The sequence below is a fragment of the Scyliorhinus torazame genome, chromosome 1 (assembly GCF_047496885.1).
Source record: "Scyliorhinus torazame isolate Kashiwa2021f chromosome 1, sScyTor2.1, whole genome shotgun sequence".
In the NCBI taxonomy this organism is placed as follows: domain Eukaryota; kingdom Metazoa; phylum Chordata; class Chondrichthyes; order Carcharhiniformes; family Scyliorhinidae; genus Scyliorhinus; species Scyliorhinus torazame.
The window spans coordinates 58,758,540-58,784,531 of record NC_092707.1 but is presented as its reverse complement, the minus strand read 5'-3'; the positions used below and the strand labels follow the sequence as shown (position 1 = coordinate 58,784,531).

At 48.8% G+C, this 25,992-nt stretch overlaps 1 protein-coding gene across 1 annotated transcript in view; it reads right to left on the bottom strand.

Annotated features, from left to right (window-relative positions):
- Positions 1-19,055, bottom strand: part of LOC140429443 (leucine-rich repeat-containing protein 43-like) — a 125,850-nt gene extending 106,795 nt beyond the window's left edge. The window contains exons 1-2 of the mRNA XM_072516436.1: positions 18,857-19,055; positions 15,427-15,696 (exon numbers count right to left, since the gene is read on the bottom strand). Of these exons, the coding sequence (XP_072372537.1) occupies positions 15,427-15,696; positions 18,857-19,015 (429 nt within the window). The 5' untranslated portion in view covers positions 19,016-19,055. The remainder of the gene's footprint in view (positions 1-15,426; positions 15,697-18,856) is intronic.
- Positions 19,056-25,992: the final 6,937 nt, after the last annotated feature.

The window sequence follows — 25,992 nt, the reverse complement described above, 5'->3', positions numbered from 1 at the left end:
ATTTCAGATCATGCCCCACATTGGGTAGATCTGGAAGTAGGAGAGGAAAAGGAACAGCGCCCACTCTGGAGATTAGATATGGGACTGTTGGCGGACGAGGGGGTATGTGTAAGGGTGAGGGGATGTATTGAAAGGTACCTAGAGATTAATGATGACGGAGAGGTCCAGGTGGGAGTGGTCTGGGAGGCGCTGAAGGCGGTGGTTAGAGGGGAGCTGATCTCCATAAGGGCCCATGAGGGGAAACAAGAGGGTAAAGAAAGGGAGAGATTGTTGAGGGAGATTTTGAGGGTGGATAGGCAATATGCGGAGGCTCCAGATGAAGGGCTATACAGGGAAAGACGGAGATTGCACACGGACTTTGACTTGTTGACCACGGGTAAGGCGGAGGCACAATGGAGGAAGGCACAGGGAGTGCAGTATGAATATGGAGAGAAGGCGAGCCGGCTGCTGGCCCAACAACTTAGGAAGAGGGGGGCGGCGAGAGAGATCGGAGGGGTTAGAGACGAGGAGGGAAAGATGGGACGGGGAGCGGAGAGGGTGAACGGGGTGTTTAAGGTATTTTAAGAGAGGCTATATAAGGCTCAACCCCCGGAAGGGAAAGAGGGAATGATGCGTTTCCTAGACCAGCTGGAGTTCCCGAAGGTTGAGGAACAGGAGACGACAGGACTGGGAGCGCAGATTGAGTTGGAGGAGGTGGTAAAAGGAATTGGGAACATGCAGGCAGGGAAGGCCCCAGGACCGGATAGGTTCCCGGTGGAGTTCTATAGGAAATACGTGGACCTGCTGGCCCCACTTCTGACGAGAACCTTTAATGAGGCTAGGGAAAGGGGGACACTACCCCCGACGATGTCGGAGGCGACGATATCGCTGATCCTGAAAAGAGACAAAGACCCGCTGCAGTGCGGGTCATACAGGCCTATTTCCCTCTTGAACGTAGATGCCAAGCTTTTGGCCAAGGTGATGGCGACGAGGATAGAGGACTGTGTCCCTGGGGTGGTCCATGATGATCAAACGGGGTTTGTTAAAGGGAGGCAATTGAATGCTAATATACGGAGGCTGCTAGGGGTGATGATGATGCCCCCACCGGAGGGGGAGGCGGAGATAGTGGTGGCGATGGATGCAGAGAAAGCATTTGATAGAGTGGAGTGGGACTACCTGTGGGAAGTACTGAGGAGATTTGGATTTGGAGAGGGGTTCATTAGATGGGTTCAGCTCCTGTACAAGGCCCCGGTGGCAAGTGTGATTACAAATAGGCAACGATCTGAGCACTTCCGACTATATAGGGGTACAAGACAGGGATGTCCCCTGTCCCCGTTACTGTTTGCGTTGGCAATTGAGCCACTGGCCATAGCGCTGAGGGGCTCTAGGAAGTGGAGGGGGGTACTTAGAGGAGGAGAAGAGCATCGGGTGTCATTATACGCGGATGATTTGTTGTTGTATGTCGTGGACCCAGTGGAGGGGATGCCTGAGATAATGCAGACACTCAGGGAGTTTGGAGAATTTTCAGGATAAAGATTGAATATGGGGAAGAGTGAACTGTTTGTGATGCACCCTGGGGAACAGGGCAGGGGAATAGACGATTTACCGTTGAGGAGGGTAACAAGGGATTTCCGGTATTTAGGGATCCAGGTGGCCAGGAACTGGGGAACCTTGCATAAGCTTAACTTGGCACGACTGGTAGAGCAGATGGAAGAGGACTTTAGGAGGTGGGACATGGCGCCCCTGTCATTGGCGGGCAGGGTGCTGGCGGTTAAAATGGTGGTCCTCCCGAGGTTTCTTTTTGTGTTCCTGTGCCTCCCCGTACTGATTACAAAGGCCTTTTTTAAGAAGGTGGACAAGAATATTATGAGCTTTGTGTGGGCTGGAAAGACCCCAAGAGTAAAGAGGGGGTTCCTGCAGCGCAGTAGGGACAGAGGGGGACTGGCACTGCCAAGTCTAAGTGATTATTATTGGGCCGCCAACGTGTCAATGATATGTAAGTGGATGAGGGAAGGGGAAGGAGCGGCGTGGAAAAGACTGGAGATGGCGTCCTGTAGGGGAACTAGCCTAAAAGCACTGGCGACGGTGCCGTTACCGTTCTCCCCGAAAAAATACACCACAAACCCAGTGGTGGTGGCAACTCTGAAAATTTGGGGGCAGTGGAGACGACATAAGGGAGTGACGGGTGCCTCAGTGTGGTCCCCGATAAGGAACAACCATAGGTTCGTCCCGGGAAGGATAGATGGCGGATTTAAATCTTGGCATCGAGCAGGAATTGCGAAATTGAAGGACTTGTTCTTAGACGGGACGTTCGCGAGTCTGGGAGCACTGACAGAAAAATATGGGTTGCCACCTGAGAGTGCATTTCGCTATATACAAGTGAGGGCATTTGTGAGGCAACAGGTGAGGGAATTTCCGCAGCTCCCGGCGCAAGAGATCCAGGACAGAGTGATTTCGGGGGCATGGGTGGGTGATGGTAGGGTGTCAGATATATATAGGGAAATAAGAGATGAGGGGGAGACGATGGTAGAGGAGCTGAAGGGAAAATGGGAGGAGGAGCTGGGGGAAGAGATTGAGGAGGGGCTGTGGGCAGATGCCCTAAGTAGGGTAAACTCTTCGTCCTCGTGTGCCAGGCTCAGCCTGATACAGGGCGGGGGGGGGCTCATTTGGGTCCTCAGGGGTTTTATGTGTGTGTTTATATATTAGTTATTTGTTGGGGCAGCACGGTAGCATTGTGGATACCTCAATAGCTTCACAGCTCCAGGGTCCCAGGTTCGATTCTGGCTTGGGTCACTGGCTGTGCGGAGTCTGCACATCCTCCCCGTGTGTGCGTGGGTTTCCTCCGGGTGCTCCGGTTTCCTCCCACGGTCCAAAGATGTGCAGGTTAGGTGGATTGGCCATGCTAAATTGCCCTTAGTGTCCAAAATTGCCCTCAGTAACCAGGGGTTACTGGGTTATGGGGATAGGGTGGAGGTGTTGACCTTGGTAGGGTGCTCTTTCCAAGAGCCGGTGCAGACTCGATGGGCCGAATGGCCTCCTTCTGCACTGTAAATTCTATGATAATCTATGATTCATATTAGATTTTACGAAGTTACTATTTTAGTTACTATTTCTGTTGTTTCTTATTTTGTTGTTGGCAGTTGCCGTTAGTTAGCATATTATTTATTTAAAAAACGATCAATGTATATATTATTACAAAGTTGTAAAATGGGAAATTTTTGTTTGATCGAAAAACTTTAATAAAATATATATTTTTTTAAAGTGATATGGGCCTATACGACCCACACTCCGTCGGATCCTTATCTTTCTTAAGTAACAGGGAAATCGATGCCTGCCCCAAAGTTTGTGGTAGCACCCCCTTCCCTATCGCCTCCTCAAACATCCCCACCATCAGCAGTACCAGCTTAATTTTGATTTTTTTATACTATTCCACAGGAAACACATCCGGCCCTGCCACCTTCCCTGACTGCATCCTCCCAATCGCATCTTTTATAACCTGCTCCACTATCGCCCCCTCTAATGTAGCCCTGTCCCCCTCCCCTAACCTTGGGTACTCCAGCCCATGCCTTGCTGAGTACTTGCAGCATTTTATGTTTTTATCTTATACTTCCAGCATGTGCAATATTTTGTTTTTAATTTATTGTCCATCCCTGGTTACATCGAAGCGGCTTCTTAGACTATACCAGGGAGCAGTTAAGTGTTAGCGCGTTGATTTGGGTCGTAGTTATACATGGCTCAGACCAAGGAAGGGAATTGGTTTTTACAACAATCACAATCACTTTTACTGAACCACATTTTCCCCCCCAAGATTTTTACACCGCAATTCAAATTCTGAAATTCGAGTGGGAAACTCAAAAGCTTTTTCTGGGTTTTATTTTTATTCATTCATGGGATGCTGGCCGGGCCAGCAATTATTGCCCACCCCTGAGCACATTTAAGAGTCAACCACATTGCTGTGGATCTGGAGTCACATGTATGACAGGTTCCCTTCCCTAAAGAACAATAGTAAACCAGATGGGTTTTTCCGACAATCGATAATGGTTTCATGGTCACCTTTAGGCTTTTAATTCCAGATTTTTCTTCTTCAATTTAAATTTCACCATCTTGCGGGATTTGAATCTGGGTCCCCAGAGAATGACTCTGGATTACTAGCCCAGCGACAATACCTTGCGCCACTGCCCCCCCCCCCCCCCCCTCCAATAATTATACAGTCCCAAGAATTCTCCAACGCTTCAAGTTTAATTCCAGGAACAAGTGTAACCAATTTCAGTTGTAGGAGATCAAAGAGTCTTAAAATACAGCACAACCACAGTGGAAAACAGCTGGCTTTCTTTTAATGTAAAAACTTGGATGTGATACAATAAACTGGAGAATTGCGTCCAGTTCTGGGTCCACACTTTTGGAAAAATGTGAAGCCATTGGAGAGGTTGCAGGAAAGATTCATGAGAATGGTCCCAGGCACGAGGAACTTCAATTCTGTACATTGATTGGGAAAAGCTGGGATTGTTCGCCTTGGAGAAGGGAAGATTGGGTGGAACTTTGATACAGGTACTCAAAATGATGAGAGGTCTGGACAGAGTAACTTAGGGGAAACATTTCCCATTGTTGGAAGGATCAAGAACAAGGTGGAACAGGTTCAAAGCAATTGACAAAGGAAGCAATGGGGACATGAGGAAATACTTTTCCATGCAGCCAGCGGTTAAGACTGAGAGTGCGGTAGAAACAGGTTCAATTGAGGCATTCATGAGGGAATTGAATTATTGGGCAAAAGACTCCGCCTTGCACCGTTTGTCAAGAAAACAGCGCCGATCCGCTTCCGAAGCTCCGGCCCCACACTAGCGTAGCGATTGAGGTTCGTGCAGCGTGCCAGCGGGAGGATGCAAATGGTTTATTAAGACAGGATTTAATCCCCAACTGCATGAGGTTGATCTCCAGCTGCATGAAGTTTGACGCCCAACAGCACAGGGTTTAACCCCTGACAGCACGGGGTTTAATCCCCAGCAACATGGGGTTTGATCCCGACAGCACGGGTTTTGATCCCCAACAACAGTGTTTGATCCCCAAGAGCACAGGGTTTGATCATCAACAACATAGGCTTTGATCCCCAACAATATGGAGCTTGATCCCTGACTGCACAGAGTTTGATCCTGTAAGGGTCCTTTTTGTTTATTCCCTGTCTATTCCCTTATTTCCCCTTTCTTTTATTTTTGTTGTTACATTTTTGATCCATGGATAATTTATGGACATGTGTCTTTAAGACAGCCTGTATCATTAATTCAAACAGAAGGAAACAATGGGCCTCTGCCTTTAATACAAACAGAAGGCTGTGCTGTTTTAGACTGATGATGGCCGACTGGCTGGCATCAAGGATGACTCGGTTTGATTGATTTGGCTGATGGCCAATGAACTGGCCGAAAAGGCTGTGCTCTGTCCGGTAACAGGTGGTGATTGTACAATATCCCACTGACATTAAGGTAGATAAGTCTCCTGGGCTGGATGGGATTTACCCCAGAATACTGAGGGAAGCAAGGGAGGAAATTGCTGGGGCCTTAAATGACATCTTTGTATCCTCATTGGCTACAGGTGAGATTCCAGAGGACTGGAGAATAGCTAATGTGGTACTGCTGTTTTAAGAAAGGTAGTAGGGATAATCCAGGAAACTATAGACCAGTGAGCCTCACGTTGGTAGTAGGCAAATTACTGGAGAGAATTCTCAGGGACAGGATTTATATCCATTTGGAAACAAATGGACTCATTAGCGATAGTCAGCATGGTTTTGTGAAGGGGAGGATGTGCCTCACTAGCTTGATTGCGTTTTTTGAGGAGATGACAAAGATGATTGATGAGGGGAGGGCAATGGATGTTGTTTAGATGGACTTCAGTAAAGCCTTTGACGAGGTGCCTCATGGCAGACTGGTACAAAAGGTGAAGTCACACGGGATCAGTGGCAAGATGGATACAGAACTGGCTCGGTCCCAGAAGGCAAAGGGTGGCAGTAGGAGGGTGTTTTTCTGAATGGAAGGTTGTGACTAGTGGTGTTCCACAGGGATCGGTGCTGGGGCCTCTGTTGTTTGTAGTATACATAAACGATTTGGAGGAAAATGTAACTGGTCTGATTAGTAAGTTTGCGGATGACATCAAGGTTAGTGGAGTGGCTGATAGTGTTGAAGATTGTCAGAGGATACAGCAGGACTTAAATCGGTTGGAGACTTGGGCAGAGAAATGGCAAAGGAAGTTTAATCTGGACAAATGTGAGGTAATGCATTTTAGTAGGTCTAACATAGAGGGGAAATATACAGGAAATGGCAAAACTCTTAGGGATGTAGAAAGTCCAGAGAGATCTGGACAGGCAGGTCCACAGATCTTCAAAAGTGGCAACACAAGTGGACAAGATAGTCAAGAAAGCATATGGAATGCTTGCTTTCACTGGACGGGGCATCGAGTATAAAACCTGGCAAATCATGCTACAGTTGTATAGAACTTGGTAAGGCCGCACTTGCAATATTGCACACAATTCTGGTCGCCACACTACCAGAAGGATGTGGAGGCTAGGAGAGGGTGCAGAGGAGGTTTACCAAGATGTTGCCTGGTCTGGAGGGTGTTAGCTTTGCGGAGAGGCTGAATAGACTCAGACTGTTTTAGTTAGAATGAAGGAGGTTGAGGGGTGACCTGATAGTGGTCTACAAGATTATGAGGGGCATGAATCGAGTGGATGGGCAGGCACTCTTTCCTAGGGTGGTGGGGTCAGTCACCAGGGGGCATAGGTTTAAGGTCCGTGGGGCAAAGTTTAGAGGAGATGTGCGGGGCTGGTTTTTTACACAGAGGGTGGTGAGTGCCTGAAAGGCGTTGCCGGGGAGGTTGTGGAAGCAGATACATTAACGGCGTTCAAAAGGCATCTCGACAAACACATGGAATAGGATGGGTATAGAGGGATACAGCACTAGGAAATGCTGAGGGTTTTGGCCAAGGGTGGTATCATGACCGGTATATGCTTGGAGGACCGAAGGGCCTGTTCATGTGCTGTGTTGTCCTTTTTTCTTGCCCTTTGAATATGTTTCAGAGCCACGAGGTTCCATTTTGCTTTCACTTTCGACTTCGGCAGCATGGAGGGAAAGGATCCAGCTAAATCCTCTCCAGAAAGCTGTTGCTAAGCCTTTCCAAAAAATATCCAGCCATCTCTCTCCCCAATAAGCCTGTGGGTGTTGGATTCCTGAAAACAGGGCCTGAACACAGGCGATGGACTGAGAGCAAAGCCTGATGAAACAGGGACCCTGTCTCTCCAGTGAGTACAGGCTACAAAGCAAGGACCATGATTTACAAGCTGACTGTGGAGAAAGCCTGCAAGGAACCATAATCTGAAGTAGACTCTTTTCTCTTTCATTTGCGTTGACTCCTTGCCTCCGCTGTGTTTATCTGTCTTACATGTGTGTGTAGCGGGTGGGAGGGTGGGGAGGCAAGTTAGAGTAAGAGTTAGGTACTTATTAATATTTCACCATTAATCTTGTTATAAGTAAACAGTAATTGTGTTCACATTTACAAACCTGGTGACTGTAATTAGTGGCCAGCCAAAGGTCAAATACCTCGTGAATTTTGATAAGAATTATTGGTTAATTCATTTGTGTGACTCTGGGGCACATAGGGCTGGAATTGAGTGTACACTTCCCAGGGTGGTTAAGCAATCTGCACCAACATGGGGTTTGATCCCAACAGCATGGGATTTTGAACCCAATCAACATGGGGTTTGATCCCAATCAAAATGGAATTTGATCCCCGACAATATGGAATTTGATCCCCGACAGCACGGAGTTTGATCCCAATCCACATGAAGTTTGATCCCCAACGGAACTGAGTTTGATCCCAATTAAAATGGAGGAGTTTGATCTCCGACAATATGGAATTTGATCCCCGACAACACGGAGTTTGATCCCAACCAACATCGGGTTTGATCCCCCACAACATGGGGTGGGATTTTCCGTTGGTCGCCGCCGAAATCGGGAAAGGCGATTGGGTGGAGCATCAGTCGTGAAGCCAAAATTGTGGCGGGCGCCCTGCCATGCTCCGGTGCCTCTACAGCAACGTCAATGCATTCTACTCCACGCGTAGAGATAACGCCATTGGCATATCATTAGCGGGCCTGACCCAGTATTCTCTGGGGCCTCTGCGATGCTCCGCCTCCACTAGGAGGAATTACGACGGCGAGGTTCACTTGTGGTTTCAAAAATCGGGAAACAGGCGCCATGGCTGCTGAGGGAGAGAGAGAGGGTACGGAAAGTGTCCAACATCGCAATAGTATGCTGACAGATGTGCTGCTGGCCGGGGGGGGGCTCCTGTCAGGGCCGGGGGGAGTAGCGGGGGGGTCAGGAGGTGGGCTGTGGGATTGGGGTGGACGGGCACAGAATACCATTGCCGCAACCTGCAAGGCAGCCATGCAGCTGCACATGCTGCTGTCTGCCCACTGTGAACTTAGTGTCACGGGTCGTATGGGTGTCCCCCCAGGCCACCCATCCTAGGTACCCTCTGGCCCCAACTGACCCATCAACAGGATGGGTGTGCTCCAGTGCAACCAGTACCATCTTGTTGGCTGTGATGAGTGTCTGTGGGGAGTGGAGTGCTAATATGCAGCTGCAGTTTGTCAGCCTCTCCAGTGCTAATCCCAACCCCGGTGAATCAGACATCGTTTTTCATTTTAATCGGTCGTGTTCTATGTGGCATCGGTGCTAGCCCATTAACGGTCCCTTAATTGCTCCCGGAGCAGCGCAAATATTGCTGTTGCAGAGGTCCACCGATTCTGTCCTGGCATCAGCACTTAGTCTCTGAAACGGAGAATCCCGCCAATGGAGTTTGATCCCCGACAGCACAGAGTTTGATCCCAACCAACACAAAATTTGATCCCCAATAACATGGGGTTCGATCCCAACAACATAGGGTTTGATCCACTGCGGTTTGACCCGCTGGCGTTTGATCCCCAATAGCATGGGTGTTGGACCTGCCTCCTTCCCCTACCCGCAGTGGAGTTTGTGGCGCTGGGGGTCGGACCTGCCTTCGGGCAGAGAACTCAAGAAAGAAGAAGCAGCAAAGAGACCACTTGGACCTGGGACACTCTGTCAGTAAGAGGCAGTAATTCCAATACAGAACTTGAAAGAATAAAACAAGGGGAAGCAAATAGCAATGTGACTCTTTGTGACTGAAGATCTTGCAGACGACACAAAAAGAAAGAAGTTCAGTTTATACAATACCTTTCATGAGCGCAGGATTTCCAAAAACCACTTAACAGAAAAGGAATGAATTTTGAAGGGTAGTGTTTTGTAGCAACGTAGGGAACACAGGAGCCAATTTGCATATAGCAAATTCCCACAAAGTGCAATTAGGTATATAGTAAATGATTCTTAAATTTCCGATGTTTTCTAGTTAAAGAAAGTGGTTAGCACTGCTGCCTCGCAGCGTCAGGGACCCGGGTTCAATTCTGGCCTGGGGTCTGTGTGGAGTTTGCACTTTCTCCCCGATTCTGCGTGGCTTTCCTCCGGGTGCTCCGGTTTCCTCACACTGTCCAAAGATGTGCAGGTTAGGTCAATTGGCCAGGCTAATCTCTCTCTTAGTGTCCAGGGATGTGTAGGTTAGGTTAAGGAGTTATAGGAATAGGTCGAGAAAGTGGGCTTGGATGGAGTACTCTTTGAGAGGGTTGATGCAGACTCGATGGGCCGAATGGCCTGCACTATGGGGTTTCTATGATTCTATGAGTAGTTTTGCATTGTTGTTGTACAGTAGTTTAAAACTAATTATACTGAAATTGAACGGACCTGCTGGAGCACACCAATTGGATGTTAGTGACACCAAGTGACTGATCAGAGTGAACTCCCCTGCTCATTGAATAGTGCCACATGGAATCTTTTACATCCATCTGAGAGGGCAAATGGGGCTTTGGCTTAATCTAAGGGCAACAGTGCGGCGTTTCCCTGGATTGTGTACTTAAGTCTCTGTTCGGGGACTTGAACCCACAAACTTATGACTTGAGGACATGAGTGCTGCTCACGATCAAAGTTCCTGCTTAGCAAGAATGGTGGGTCAAATAAAATCAATCCCAGTCAGAAATTCCTATAGTCAGGCAACAACGTGAGTTTATAAACTATGCTATTAATGTCCTTTGTGAATTGTTTGGGCTTTTTCAATAATAATTAACCGCTAAATTTTATGAACATGGCTCCCAGGTATGGAACACAATCAGCACGGGGCCAATTCATAGCACACCGAGTTTTATCATCACTGGCCAGTCAGGGGCTCCATCTTCCAGAATGTTCCCTCATGTGTCAGGAGATGCTATCGGTGCAGCTACTACGCACAAAGCTCCCCAGCACACTTCAAATGTCCCCTTCACAACATTGTTCAAAGCAAAGGCTATTATTCTTACCCATACCTAGTTTTCTGTGTACATTGTGAATATTCTGATCTTTGTGCCGATTGACTGAAGTGTGCCACCAGCAGCTGGGGTTAATATCAAAGAGACTGATGATCAAAAGCACAGAATTCTAATAATTTGCCCTAGTTGAGACTCTCTCCAATAAGGTAATTCTATATTGATTAGAGGTTAATGGAGAAGTGAGAATGTTACTGAAGGCTCCTAAAAAGAATCCCAAGCTGGGAGGAAACAATAGAAATCAAAAGCTGTGGAAGTTATTAAGAATCAGCTCCCACACGTTAGGCCCACTCAGCTGTTCAGTGCAGTAAATATTTGACGAGTATAATTGGACATTCTCACTCACTGTTGTTGTGATGTTACTTCCTTGAATTCCATAAGACCATAAGACATAGGAGCGGAAGTAAGGCCATTCGGTCCATCGAGTCCACTCCACCATTCAATCATGGCTGATTTCAACTCCATTTACCCGCTCTCTCTCCATAGCCCTTAATTCCTCGAGAAATCAAGAATTTATCAACTTCTGTCTTATCAACCACCGCCCTCTGTGGCAATGAATTCCACAGACCCACTACTCTCTGGCTGAAGAAATTTCTCCTCATCTCTGTTCTAAAGTGACTCCCTTTTATTCTAAGGCTGTGCCCCCGGGTCCTAGTCTCCCCTGCTAATGGAAACAACTTCCCTACGTCCACCCTATCTAAGCCATTCATTATCTTGTAAGTTTCTATTAGATCTCCCCTCAACCTCCTAAACTCCAATGAATATAATCCCAGGATCCTCAGACGTTCATCGTATGTTAGGCCTACCATTCCTGGGATCATCCGTGTGAATCTCCGCTGGACCCGCTCCAGTGCCAGTATGTCCTTCCTGAGGTGTGGGGCCCAAAATTGCTCACAGTATTCTAAATGGGGCCTAATTAATGCTTTATAAAGCTTCAGAAGTACATCCCTGCTTTTATATTCCAAGCCTCTTGAGATAAATGACATTACATTTGCTTTCTTAATTACGGACTCAACCTGCAAGTTTACCTTTAGAGAATCCTGGACTAGGACTCCCAAGTCCCTTTGCACTTCAGCATTATGAATTTTGTCACCGTTTAGAAAATAGTCCATGCCTCTATTCTTTTTTCCAAAGTTTTTTTTGGGCAGCACGGTAGCATAGTGGTTAGCATAATTGCTTCACAGCTCCAGGGTCCCAGGTTCGATTCCCGGCTTGGGTCACTGTCTGTGCGGAGTCTGCACGTTCTCCCCGTGTGTGCGTGGGTTTCCTCCGGGTGCTCCGGTTTCCTCCCACAGTCCAAAGATGTGCAGGTTAGGTGGATTGGCCAAGTTAAATTGCCCTTAGTGTCCAAAAATTCGCCTTAGGGTTGGTTGAATGGGGTTATTGGGTTATGGGGATTGGGTGGTGTGGGCCTCGGTAGGGTGCTCTTTCCAAGAGCCGGTGCAGACTCGATGGGCCGAATGGCCTCCTTCTGCACTGTAATTTCTATGATCTATGAAAGTGCAAGACCTCGCACTTGCCCACGTTGAATTTCATCAGCCATTTCTTGGACCACTCTCCTAAACGGTCTAAATCTTTCTGCAGCCTCCCCACCTCCTCCATACTACCTGCCCCTCCACCTATCTTTGTATCATCGGCAAACTTAGCCAGAAATTCCCATGCACTTTATACAGTTACAATGATTAACATCATCTGGTGTCTTCTCCAGAGCGGTGACTACAGTGGAATATTAATTCCACCTTGAACTATTCCTGAAACTGAAACTTTCAAACTCTCCCTTGGTCCTCTTTCCCTACACTGTCGTGATGGTGTGATGTGTGCGACATGGAATTATGATCTTTAATTTCATCGCCTGGTCAGATATATACGGAACTTCTTTAAAAGGATTTTTGCCAAGCAAAGACACTGGGTTAAACTTTCTGGCCATTCCCGCCAACGGGAGCTTCGGGCACTGCCAATGACTAGCCCCCCACCACCCCACCGGCGGCTCAGCCGGTGAACAGCAAAAACACCATAGACATCGGCGGGACTGGAAGATCCCATTGCCGGTCAATGGTGACCCACCTCCGCTGTTGGAAAACACACTGCGCGGAGGTGAATCCCGCCCACTGAATTTAAAATGGCTGCTAATTTGCATTTTTGAAAGCTGTAGGATGAGGGTTTTTGGCAGAGTAAGGGTTAATGTGAGACTGGAGAACAGTGCCGCCCACATAGTGACAGAGAGAGTCTTATAATAGTCAACTGTATGTGGGGTAGTGTCTGGAAGGAGCCAGCATGGAGACAGCACCCATGCATGGGAGTATCTGGGAGATGTACATAGTTATGGATTACCAATAAATGGTTTATGTTTAACCTGACAAACCTACAGACCTCTCTGTGAAACTCAAACAACCATATTCCCCGTCATGGAGTCATCGAGTCTAAGATTGCCTCAGATAGACAAAAGGCATTCCCTCAAAGGTGTAAAAGCTCCTTTCCAGTCAAGATGTTAACAGCTGAGACATTAATATTCAATGACAGTTGGCCATCACAATGGTTGGCAGGATACAAGGAATGAATTCTGACCTGTTGAAGGCCACTATTGATCTATAGAGTTTCTAAACTCTAGCGCTTCTAGAGTCCAAAGATGTGCAGTTAGGTGGATTGGACATGCTAAATTGCCCCGAGTGTCCAAAAGGTTAGGTGGGGTTATGGTGATAAGGCGGGGTCATGGGCCGAGGTAGGGTACTCTTTCAGAGGGTTGGTGCAGACTTAATAGGTCGAAAGGCCTTCTTCTACACTGTAGGAATTCTATAATTCTATTCTATGATTCCAACAACAGGTGAGAGAGAATTCCACTGCCAGAGGGCACAATGCCAGAGGGCACAATGCCAGAAGGCACAATGCCAGAAGGCACAATCCCAGAGGGCACAATGCCAGAGAGCACAATAAAAAGCCAGTCACTTGACAGCAGCCATTTTGACTGCCAAGTGTAGAAAAATGTAGTGCGAGCTGCTAAAAATCAGAGAGTGTGTAGAAAGGAAGATGCAGAAGAAGCATTGCAGAATAAAACTTTAATAAGTCACGGGAGTCCACAGTGAGTTGCAGAAAGACATTTATTTAACAACAATATTATCTATACGAGGCCTGGTTACACCTCACCGGGTTCTCTCTCCTTTCTGATCGGCTACACACTAGACCACCTTTTATACCAGTGCTGGTAAGCTACCCCGCCCATCGCGGTGGAGCTCACAGTCCCAATGGGCACAGGGAAACAATTATCCCCAGCTGGATGTGTCCCATGGAGGCTATGGCATTCCTCCCCCTGAAAGTCCGAAGACCGTCTCGAAGTACGATGATGAGGAGGAGATGGCGAAGACGGAAAAGTCTTGGATAAAGAGACCGACAAAACCGGTGCAGCACCAGCAGCAGCCGGGCGATTAAAAAAAAACGTTTTGGTTCTAATTGTATGCCATAGGATGGAGGAGCAGGATCAGTTGGTGCGTACCCTGCTGAAGATTAAGTGTCGTCCGACACCCCAGGTTATTACAATAACATCTCTGTCTGTCTCTTTCTCTCACCCTGCTATTTCCAAGTTCGGATCCTATCTCTGTTACATTCGGAATACACGGAAAATTTCAATCAACATTCAAGTGCGGAAACATCCACTTCGGAAAAAGGCAGTTAGTGTGTGTGAATATGTGTGTGTGTGTGTGTGAGTCTAAGTGTGCGCATGTGAGTACGTTTGTGCATGTGAAAGAGTTTGTGTGAGAGAGTGCGTGTGAGAGAATGCGCATGAAAGAGTGCGATAACGAGAGCATGCATGCATGAGAGCATGCACGTGTGAGCGCGCACATGTGAGAGAGTAAACGAGCACGAGGAGAGCGGAGGAGACAGGGTAAAAGACGAGGATGATGATGAGGCGCCAGACCAGCAGGGGCTGGAGGGCGGCCCGGTAGCACACTGGTTAGTACTGTTGCTTCACAGCTCCAGGGTCCAAGGTTCGATTCCGGCTTAGGTCATTGTCTCTGTGGAGTCTGCACGTCCTCCCTTTGTCTGCGTGGGTTTCCTCCCACAAGTCCCGAAAGACATGCGGTTAGGTGAATTGGACATTCTGAATTCTCTCTCTGTGTACCCGAACAGGCGCCGGAATATGGCGACTAGGGACTTTTCACAGTAACTTCATTGCAGTGTTGATGTAAGCCTACTTGTGACAGTAAAGATTATTATTATTAGGATGAGGCTGGGGAGGAACCTGAGGCCCAGCCGGAGGCTGCAGGACAGGTGGTGACGGTGAGGCCCGGCAAGCCCACAGGGCTCATACTGGCCCGATTCACCTAGGATGTGGCCTGGTCCATCGTTGCATTCTTACCCACCCACCACCCACATTTCCCAGGGTATGTGTCACATCACTCCAGGGTGCTGGGATTGTGTCGGCACTGTCGAGGACAGGGGAGTGATGATAACCCGCAGAGAGCTGAGCGCCGGTGCTCCTCAATCTATGCCATAATCAGACCCCTGCCAGTCTGCTCAGTGCTCGCTCACACCCGTCACCTACACGCAGCAGTGCATTGTGGAAGAAAGTGACAGAGGCTTCCTACTGGTTGTGCACAGGGTGTTTATTGTTCAATATATGCCCCACTCGCCCGATGGTGCATGTATACCTGTGCGTAGGTGAGTGTATGTGTGTGCACGTGTAGATGGGTGTGTGGGTGTGTGTAGGTATGTGTGCATGCATGTATACTTGTGTGTGTAGGCGTGCATGCATTTGTGTGTGTCACAGGATTCGTGACCTATTTTTACCTTTTTTAATAAGTCTCATACTTTTACCTGAGTGAGCTTATCACAATAATACTAACACGTGAATCGTTACCTCAAAGTCCTCCTGGCTTATCTCTTCATATAGCTTTACATATGATCAAGTACATATGGGATTTTAAAAATTCAACATTTTTAAAACTCTGTTATAGACAACCTCATGGAAAAGAGAGAAGTTTATTAGCCCTCCAGACTTGACCATATCAACATAAAGTAACTGATTAAAATAGCTTACTCACCTGTCTATCAACAATTCTTAAGGATTTCAAATAAGAACAAAGGAAATTTTCTTTTATGAGAGATGTTGAAGTGATTGCCAGCTCCCTCAGGTGCTGGATCTCTGGATTTGTGTCTTTTGTTTGCCAAGGCGATTGCTCACAAGTGAGGTATTCTTTCAAAGCTTTGGGATCTTCTTCATTTACATCTTTACACTTTAACTTTTGGTGTTCTCCATGATATTTCAATTGTTTGAATTTTTCAGCCTTCTTTGTTGAATGCGTTGAACTGTTCTATAAATGGCAAACAAGAAAAGATTTGTGGTATTTTCAATGTTGACCTTTGTGACTTTGTTACAAAGAATGTTTAGGATGCTATACCTGGATCTGAGTTGGAATGCAGTAACTTTCAGACAATTAATTAATAAATAAAGATAATCTTCATCAGCAGTATGATTAAAATCTCTTAAAGCTTTCCCTTCTCTGCGATTGCAGTGATCCCAATGTTGATTTACAGCAGACTCTCCCTCGGGGTCTGGGAAAACCTAGCTTGCCCACTTTTGCAGCTCACAAACTGCATACCTGACCCATGTGCAACTTTGCAATGCCATTTTTGTCTTTTCACACTGGGGTTGGATTTGCAGCGCAGTTCGTGATCAATGAACCAGTGTGTGAGTAGTGTAGGCAGGGAGACGGGCTGACTTAGAAGGCCCACCTTGGTTCCCCTACACGTACCCCAGCTACCAACAGTATTTATAGGCCTCCTAAACATCACCCCTCAGCTCCACAACAAACCTGAACCATATCAAAGGCACAATCTGTTATTATAACTCCTTGAACCTGTCATTCGTTCTCAGATGGAACACCTCCGGTGTTGTAACGTCAGTAAAGCATTCATTTTTAAAAAAAATTAGAATATCCAATTTACATTTTTCCAATTAAGGGCCAAATTAGTGTGGCCAATTGACCCACCCTGCACATTTTTGGGTTGTGGGGGTGAGACCCACGCTGACATGGGGAGAATGTGCAAACTCCACACGCACAATGACCTGGTGCCGGGATCGAACCTAGGACCTCAGCGCCATGAAGCAGCATTGCTAACCACTGTGCCACCGTGCCGCCCTCAGTACAGCATTCATAATGGCTGCAATGATCCAGGAGATACAAACTTGAAGGTTAACTTTGTTTATTTATAACTCAAAAGTAAAGCCACTACCATGGCATACAACAACAAAGCCTCAGCCGCGGGCTACCAGCACTGCCTGTCCAAGTTTGGGTCGGCATTTAAAGGGCTGAGTTAATGAGTCCCAGCTGGGCGGGTCTCCACCCGTTGCCAGGAAACCCGTACTCCACAAGCCTCACAAGGAGATCTATTATTGATCCCCTGTGGCCCTCATGGGATTTATCACAATGGCCATAGCTGTCCAAACAATAGATTATTCTCTGGGTGCTTGTTTCAGTTTCAAAGCAGAGTGACTGTCAATCAATGTAAGGAAGCAGATGGTTAGGTTCTTCAAGAGCCAAAACCAGTTTTATAAAAAATTAGCCAGAGCCATGTAAATCACAGCAGTAAATGTGACAGCACAAACTTACAGGACAGATTGGTACACTTTTCACTGCATGATGGAGCTTTCTCCATGTGGGAAAATACACAAGGCTGGTCAATGTAAGGGTTTACTTACCTTTAAAGGACACCTAATGGTGTGAAAACACATTATACATAACTTTCAGAATGTTGCAGGCTCCTCAGCAGACTTTCTATTTTTTTCACAAACTTGCTTTTAATGGGCTTCCAAAATCAGGATCATAGAATCCCTACAGTGCAGAAGAAGACCATTCGTCCCATTTCTACCCCCCCCTCCCCTTTACAAGGAGAAACCTGATCCAGGTGGGGGGGTAGGGGGGTGGTGGCGTTCAGGCATTCCCGACCTGCAAACAAGCCAGAGGAAAATGGAGCGGGGTCGGGAATGCAGATGAAAATCGGATTCCCTACAAATCAAAAACTAGACGCGGCCATCAGACACTGAAACGTGACTCCGAACCCTGCATTTCATACAGCAATGTGGTTGGCTCTTAACTGCCCCCTCAAGGGCAATTAGTGATGGGCAATGAATGGTGGCACAGCCATGCGAAGCCCATCTCATGTGAACAAATTTTTTAAAAATCCTCTTATTTCACGCCCTTCATACGGTAGCAAAGTGGTTAGCACTGTTGCTTCACAGCTCCAGGGTCCCAGGTTCGATTCCTGGCTTGGGTCACTGTCTGCGCGGAGTCTGTACGTTCTCCTCGGGCTGGATTCTCCACACCCCGACGCCAAAATCGCGTTCGGCGCGGGGAGAGAATCCAGTTTCATTCATGAAATCGGAACCGGCGCCGGTTCCGTGATTGTCCGCCCCCCGAAAAACGGCGTACTTGGATAGTACGTCGCGCCACGTATCCATCACCTGCGCCCATTGCTGGAGTCCCGTCCCACTATTCTGCGCCCCACGACCGGCCGAAATCCCGACGGCGTTATTCTAATGTGGTCCCACTGTTCGTGATACCCACAGCCGCCATAGTCGGGGTGGGCCGATCGGAGGGCAAGGGGGGCTTCATACGGGACTGGGCCTTTATTGTGTGGGTGGTCCGGGTCGGACGCACGGCTGATCGGGGGCACTATTTCTGCAGTCCAGGTCCACAGTCTGAGTCTGTGCCATGGAGCACTGCGTGGCCTCTGACCCGGAAGTGCAGGGGCCGTATCGGCTGCTGGAGCTGCGAGCTCCATGACAGCTGCCTGCTAGCCCCCTGCAGGGCTGTGAATCTGTGGTCTTTTGACGCCAGTTTTTCTGGCGTAGAAGACCACATTTCTTCACGGCAGCGTGGGGTATAGTCCCTGAAACGGAAAATCCAGTCCCCTGTGTCTGCGTGGGTTTCCTCCGGGTGCTCCGGTTTCCTCCCACAAGTCTCGAAAGACGTGTTGTTCGGTGAATTGGACATTCTGAATTCTCCCTCTGTGTACCCAAACAGGTGCTGGAGTGAGGCGACTAGGAGAGTTTCACAGTAACTTCATTGCAGTGTTAATGTAAGCCTACTTGTGACACTAATAAAGATTATTATTATCACAAATTATTTTGTATCACAATTTTAAAATATACATGCTTTATTTCCATTAATTGAGGATAAAACTAAATCAGCTAGGTAATGGTACACGACAATGTGCTGAGAATAATCTAATCGTATTCTGGCTGTAATCAAAACTTGTGAGGCCCTTACTGGATGTAAGAAAATCTGTTAGGAATTTTCGCTCGTACAGTTTCGTAACAGACCAGGCTTTTCAGATACCCGGGTTTCGGTTTTCTCCCGGGGTTTTTTTTGCCTATGAGGAGGACATGACTATGAGGACATGACTATGAGGAGGACATGACTCGGTTTTCAAAAGGAACCCTTTTACTGGAGTAGATTGTTCATTCCTTACCCAACTCCCAATGCCCGAAGGAAAATCATTGAGGCACATTGCTTTAACCTGTTGCTGGAAAGCTTTGAACGCAGTAACAGTGGTCATTTCCATCCATTCAAGGAGCCTGAGGACATGTGCACTTTGCTCCTCATACAGGGACCAGCTGCTCTCGAGCATACGGCTCCAGATAAGGTGGGCACATGTGGGCGTGTGCCAGTCAGAGAAAAACCAATGTGTAATCTAATATTCCCTTTTCCCAAATATCCCCGCCCGCCACATTGTTTGGAAGTGGTGTTTCGGTGACAAATGGTTTATTTAGCAGGGCGTTGCAGTTGCTAGGGGGAGGGTAGACTTTCCGGTTGCCAAGCAACAGCAAAAGCTGCAGTTCTCAGATAGAAGTGTATCGCTGTCATTTAAAGGGGCAATGCTTCTTTTCTGCGACCACGCTACAATGTTCTGCCACAACGTCACGTTTCATAGTTTGCGCATCAACCGCTGTTACTAAACAAAATAAACTTGTGGGTATTATTGCCAAGGAGGAGGTGAGTTTTTCATGAAATATCCAACTGGGTTTAAGTATTGTAATGATCTAGGCTTAATGTACAAACGACAAGCCGGGGCATTTGAGAACTATGCCTGTGAGGATGTTCAACCCACACTTACATGTTACTTCAGATTGAACACCTTCAGTTACTACATGCAGCCATTAAATTAAATAATCAAGCAATACCAAAAAGTAACTACTTTGCGTCATTTTTTGAGCAGCATTTGAACGAGGATCTAACCTTGCTCGCTCTGCACCGGAACTTTAGGAACCAGAGAAGTTTACACAGCAGAAGTGACCACTGAATCCATCTTGTCAATGCCAAGTCCTTCAAGCAGCTACAGTTAATCGTGTTCCTCCTTGGCTCAAAGTATTTATCCAATCTTCCCTTGGATTTTTTGCCTAGCCTTTCTCCTCACATTGACTACTTTAATTGATGGCCCCTCACAACTGATCCCCAAGGAGTAGATTTTCCTTATTTGCGCTATCTGAATATGTTTGTAAAATCTTCTCTTGACCTTCCCCACTCTAGTGGAGATAGTTCCATGCATTGCAAGTGCCTCAGGTTCCTTTGTGTTCCTTTAATTTCTCTTGTAGCATCATTGTGGTGAATCTAATCAATTCATTCTCTATGGCTTTAATGTAAAGTACGGCTTGATTGATTGATTGATTGATTCTCACATGTATCGTAGTACAGTGAAAAGTACTTTTCTGTGGCCACGAGAACGTACACAGTACGTTCATAGTAGACAAAAAGAATAATCGACAAAGTACATTGACAAATAGTGATTGGTTACAGTGCGGAACAAGGGGTCAAACAAAGCAAATACATGAGCAAGAGCAGCATAGGGCATCGTGAATGGTGTTCTTACAGGGAACAGATCAGTCCAAGGGGGAGTCGTTGAGGAGTCTAGTAGCTGTGGGGAAGAAGCTGTTCCTATGTCTGGATGTGCGGGTCTTCAGACTTCTGCACCTCCTGCCTGATGGAAGGGTCTGGAAGAGGACATGGACACCTTTAGACTGTTAATTCCTGGGGTGGGATTCTCCGAGCCTCCATGCCAAAATCGCGATCGGCGTGGGACCGGAGAATGGGTGCCCAGAGAATCGGCGCCAATCGGGCGCATGCGGTCGACGCGTGCCGGTCGGGGTCCATTGAAAGTGGCTCCCGCGGTGATTCTCCGAGTGCAGCTGTCCGAGTTCCTGCCGGCGTGGTTCTCTCATGGTTCCACCTAGCGGCAACTCGGCGTGGTGGCTGCGGACGCAATTCGCGGCCGCCCTGGTGGGGGGGGGGGATAATTCACGGAGGGGGCCCTCCAGGATGGCCAGGCTTCCGATCTGGGGGGGGGGGGCCTATCTTCTTGGTGCCGGTCCGCGGTGTGGACCCGCCATGTCTCGCGGGGCTGCCGGCGCAGGCCACCGACGTGCGCATGCGTGGACCCCCGACCGGAAGTGCAGGGCCCCATGTCAGCAGCCGGAGCTGCGAGAAGCACTCTGGGGCCCTGCTAGCCCCCTGCATATCAGGGAATCACCCTGGACTTTCTCCAGGAAAGTCCAGAGTGATTCGCACGCGTTTTTCCGCGGGTGTGGGGACATAGCCCCATTATTGGAGAAACCCGGCCCAGATTTTTAAAAGTTGAATTCAAACTTTGGGCAGGATGGTACCCTGGTACCACTTTGGCACCCTGGTATTACCAGCCTGGCACCCTCGCAGTGCCAGCCTGACACCCTGCTGGTGTCACCTGAGTGCCAGCCTGGCACTGCCAAGGTGGCACTGTCAGTTGGCAGGGGCACTGCCAGGGTGGCAGGTTGGTACTGCCAATGTGCCAAGCTGGCATTTTTGGTGCACTGGCGATCGGGACACCGGTGCCCTGTGCAGGTGTTGGCCTCCCATAGTGCGTTGGGGCTTGGGGGGGGGGCCTCGGAGATCACAATGCCATTTAAAAATAGCATCCTGATCGCTTGCTGCACTGAGGAGTTCCAGCAAGTGAGGCTCTTCAGTGCACAAAACGGGGCTATGTGCAGCCTTGGTCCCTTATCTAACGTGGGTGGTGTTTTCTAGCCATGTGTTTCTCAGCGCTGAGACTAAACATGCTCGCTATGTGACTTTGTTCCCTTTTAGTTGAATCGTGCCCATTGTCTTAAATTATCTACTTCGAGAGAATCTCCAGCAATCATAACAAAATTCCATTAGGCCTCCTTTTGTAAACAAATACATGGTTGGAATGAATAGAAACATAGAAACATAGAAAATAGGTGGAGGAGTAGGTCATTCGGCCCTTCGAGCCTGCACCACCATTCAGTATGATCATGGCTGATCATGCAAGTTCAGTATCACACTCCCGCCTTCTCTCCATATCCATTGATCCCTTTAGCCGCAACGGCCATGTCCAGCTCCCTCTTGGAATATATCCAATGAACCGGCCCCAACAGCTTTCTGTTGTAGAGAGTTCCACAAGGTCACAACTCCCTGAGAGAAGAGGTTCTTTCTCATCTCAGTCCTGAGTGGCTTACCTCTTATTCTTAGGCTGTGATCTCTGTTTCTGGACATCCCCAACATTGGGAACATTCTTCCTGTATCTAGCATGTCCAGTCCCATCAGGATTTTATATGTTTCTATGAGATCCTCGCTCATTCTTCTAAACTCCAGTGAGTACAAGCCCAGTCGATTCAGTCATTCTTTACATGTCAGTCCTGCATCCCGGTATTTAGCCTTGTGAACCTTCGCTGGACACCCTCAAGAGCAACCAGGAGACCAAAATTGCACACAATACTCAAGGTGCGGCCTCACCAAGGCCAATGAATGATGATCTCAATTTTACAACATCTTAATTGCACATTTTGCAGACACGCCACCATGATGTTTTAAAAATATTACTGCAGCAGAGATATATATACCTTAACCCAGGTTTTTAATAACATTACTGCAACAGATATATATAATACAATCTATATAAAAATTTCCTACATTCATCACGTGCCGTTGGCAATTGTTGCGATTGCATCCCCTGTAACCATGTCCAAATCTTCTATCGATTTACCCAGAACAAATATGGCCCCAACACAGACACCTGGGATACTGCACTTCAATGTTTTTCCAATTGGAGTAAAATGTATTTACCTTCACTCTGAGCAGTCTGTGTCCGCATACAACAATATACAGATGGGCAATAAATGCAAGCCAGTGATGAGTACATCCCATGAACAAATTCAAAATAAAGCTTTTCGATTGCAGCCACTTTCCCCAAAGAACATTGTGCAGGATCAGAATGATGTCAACCGACCCCAATGTTTCAATATTCATGAGGCCCCAGCCAGTCTGCAGTCTCAACACTCCTGACAGCCTGGTGGCACAATGGTTAGCACAGCTGCCTTGCAATGCCAAGAACCCGGGTTTGATTCCTTCCTCAGGTGACTGTGAGGAATTTGTACATTCTCCCCGTATCTGCGTGGGTTTCCTCTGGATGCTCCGGTTTGACATAGACATAGAACAAACAGTGCAGAAGGAGGCCATTGTGTCTGCACCGACCCACTTAAGCCCTCACTTCCTCCATATCCCCCTTAACCCTCCTAACTTTTTTGGACACTAAGGGCAATTTATCATGGCCAATCCACCTAACCTGCACATCTTTGGACTGTGGGAGGAAACCGGAGCACCCGGAGGAAATTCACGCAGACACTGGGAGAACGTGCAGACTCTGCACAGACAGTGACCCAGCGGGGAATCGAACCTGGGACCCTGGAGCTGTGAAGCAACTGTGCTAACCACTGTGCTACCGTGCTGCCCCTCCTATGGTTTCCTCCCATAGTCCAAAGATGTGCAGAAATCGCGAAACGCGATCGGGTGGAGACTAACTGCCGACACCGAAATAGAGCCTGATGCTGGTTTCACGCCAAATCGGGATTCTCCGGCCCCCCAAAAACAACGCGGCCCGAAAGTAAAGTAGACATATCATTAGTGGTCCTGACGACCGATTCTCCGGGGCCTCCGCGGTTCAGTGCCTCGGATGGGCTGAATTCCTGACAGCGTGTTTCTAATAAGAACATAAGAACATAGGAACTAGGAGCAGGAGTAGGCCATCTGGCCCCTCGGGCCTGCTCCACCATTCAATGAGATCATGGCTGATCTTTTGTGGACTCAGCTCCACTTTCTGGCCCGAACACCATAACCCTTAATCCCTTTATTCTTCAAAAAACTATCTATCTTTATCTTAAAAACATTTAATGAAGGAGCCTCTACTGCTTCACTGGGCAAGGAATTCCATAGATTCACAACCCTTTGGGTGAAGAAGTTCCTCCTAAACTCAGTCCTAAATCTACTTCCCCTTATTTTGAGGCTATGCCCCCTAGTTCTGCTTTCACCCGCCAGTGGAAACAACCTGCCCGCATCTATCCTATCTATTCCCTTCATAATCTTATATGTTTCTATAAGATCGCCCCTCATCCTTCTAAATTCCAACGAGTACAGTCCCAGTCTACTCAACCTCTCCTCGTAATCCAACCCCTTCAGCTCTGGGATTAACCTAGTGAATCTCCTCTGCACACCCTCCAGTGCCAGTACGTCCTTTCTCAAGTAAGGAGACCAAAACTGAACACAATACTCCAGGTGTGGCCTCACTAACACCTTATACAATTGCAGCAGAACCTCCCTAGTCTTAAACTCCATCCCTCTAGCAATGAAGGACAAAATTCCATTTGCCTTCTTAATCACCTGTTGCACCTGAAAACCAACTTTTTGCGACTCATGCACTAGCACACCCAGGTCTCCCTGTTGTGCTATACAATGTATACAATGCTATACAAATTTGTGAACCTGGCGTGCTGGGTGCGGCAGCAAAGAGAGGAGGTAGGACATGGCTTGGGATGACTGTGGGCTTCTGGCTCAGACACCGGCCGTGCTTTCTGCTGGGGGGGGAGGAGGGGGAGGGCCTCCCAGGGCCGGGGGAGGGGAGGGGAAGGGGGTGGGACAGGCCAAGCAGCCGGGGAGCCCACAACAGGACAGGGACGGTGCCCAGGCACAGACCGCCCACCCCGGTCCCTGGTTGCACGCAGTGACAACGGCCGAATGGATGGGCCACCCCTCCATCACCACCCCAGCCAACCGGCAGCCATCCACCAGGGAACCACCAAGGGCCACACCGACGGCAGCCCCCAGTGAGGGCAATGCCATCCATCGGTGCCCCTGGCCGCAGCTGCCAGGACTAGGAGCACCGACGGGGTGCGGGGGCGGGGGGCATGCGTGTTTGGTGCGCGCGCTGAGAACCGGGGCCACCTAGCTGGTTGGGCACGGGTGTATGCACCATGATAACGTGTTTGCCTTTTACCCCCTGCAGAAAATTATGGCTTTCGGTCATCAACCTGCCCTGCTGGGCACCGTGGCGATGGCCGCTGCCGTGCATGTAGCCCTGTGACAGCATGAGCGGGGGTCGCTCAGAGAGGAGGCGGAGGCTGCAGCAGAGGAGGGAGCTGCAGAGGGGCTGGTGGCAGCCGCTCAGGCTGGAGGGCCGGCCGCCCAACAGGCCGAGGAGGAGGAGGTGCCGAGGAGGCGCCGGATGAGGCATGCATGTACCGCGACCTCATGTCCTTTGAGGACCTTCCGGACTGGGCATGCAGAAGTGGAGTGCAGTTGAGCAGGGATACAGTGTGACACATCTGCCAGATGATGGCACACCTGGCACCGCATGAGTATGGGGGAGGATACCCGCTACCAGTGGCCATCAAGGTGACGGTCGCGCTGAACGTTTCCGCGATAGGGTCATTCCAGTCGCTGAGTGGGGACATGTCTGGCATCTCCCAGGCATTGGCGCACAGGTGGATCTGCGGCATCACCGATGCCCTGTATGCCCAGGCAGAGCAGTACATCCAGTACCCTGTGGACTGCGCCCACCAGGATGCCCAGGCAGTGAGGTTCGCTGCCATCGCCGGGTTGCCCCGGGTCCAGGGGGTCATCGACGGGGTGCATGTCGCCCTATGGCCACCGGCGGATAACAGGCCGCCCGCCGTTCGCCAACAGAAAGGGCTACCATTCGATGAACATTCAGGTGGTCTGTGACCATCAGATACTGATCCTGCACGTCTGTGCCCGATTCCCAGAAAGTGTACATGACCTGATCATCTTGGTGCACTCGGTGATCCCCGACATGTTCGAGAGACACCATGCCCCCATCTGCGGGGCTGGTTGCTGGGTGACAGGGGTTGCGCCGTTGCAGCCGTGGCTGATGACGCCTATATGGAGGCCACAGACCGACACGGAGACCTGCTACAATGATGCCCATATAGCGACCAGGTATGTGGGTCGAAAGGTGCTTCAGGGGTCCTGAAGATGCGTTTCAGGTGCCTGGACTGCTCTGGAGGGGCCCTCCAGTACGAGACCAGGAAGGTCGCCCGCATCATGGTGGTCTGCTGCATCCTCCACAATATAGCCCAGCAGAGGGGCAATGTGCTGGAGAAGGATGAGAAGGAAAGGCAGGCTTCTTCAGACAAGGAGGATGAGGGGGGAGGGGGACAATGAGCGGGACATGGGGCTCGGCCAGACAGGGGGGGTCGCGCAACTCTATAGCAAGGGCCAGCACAGATGGGACGCCCTTGTCGCCTCACGTTTCACCGACTAGGG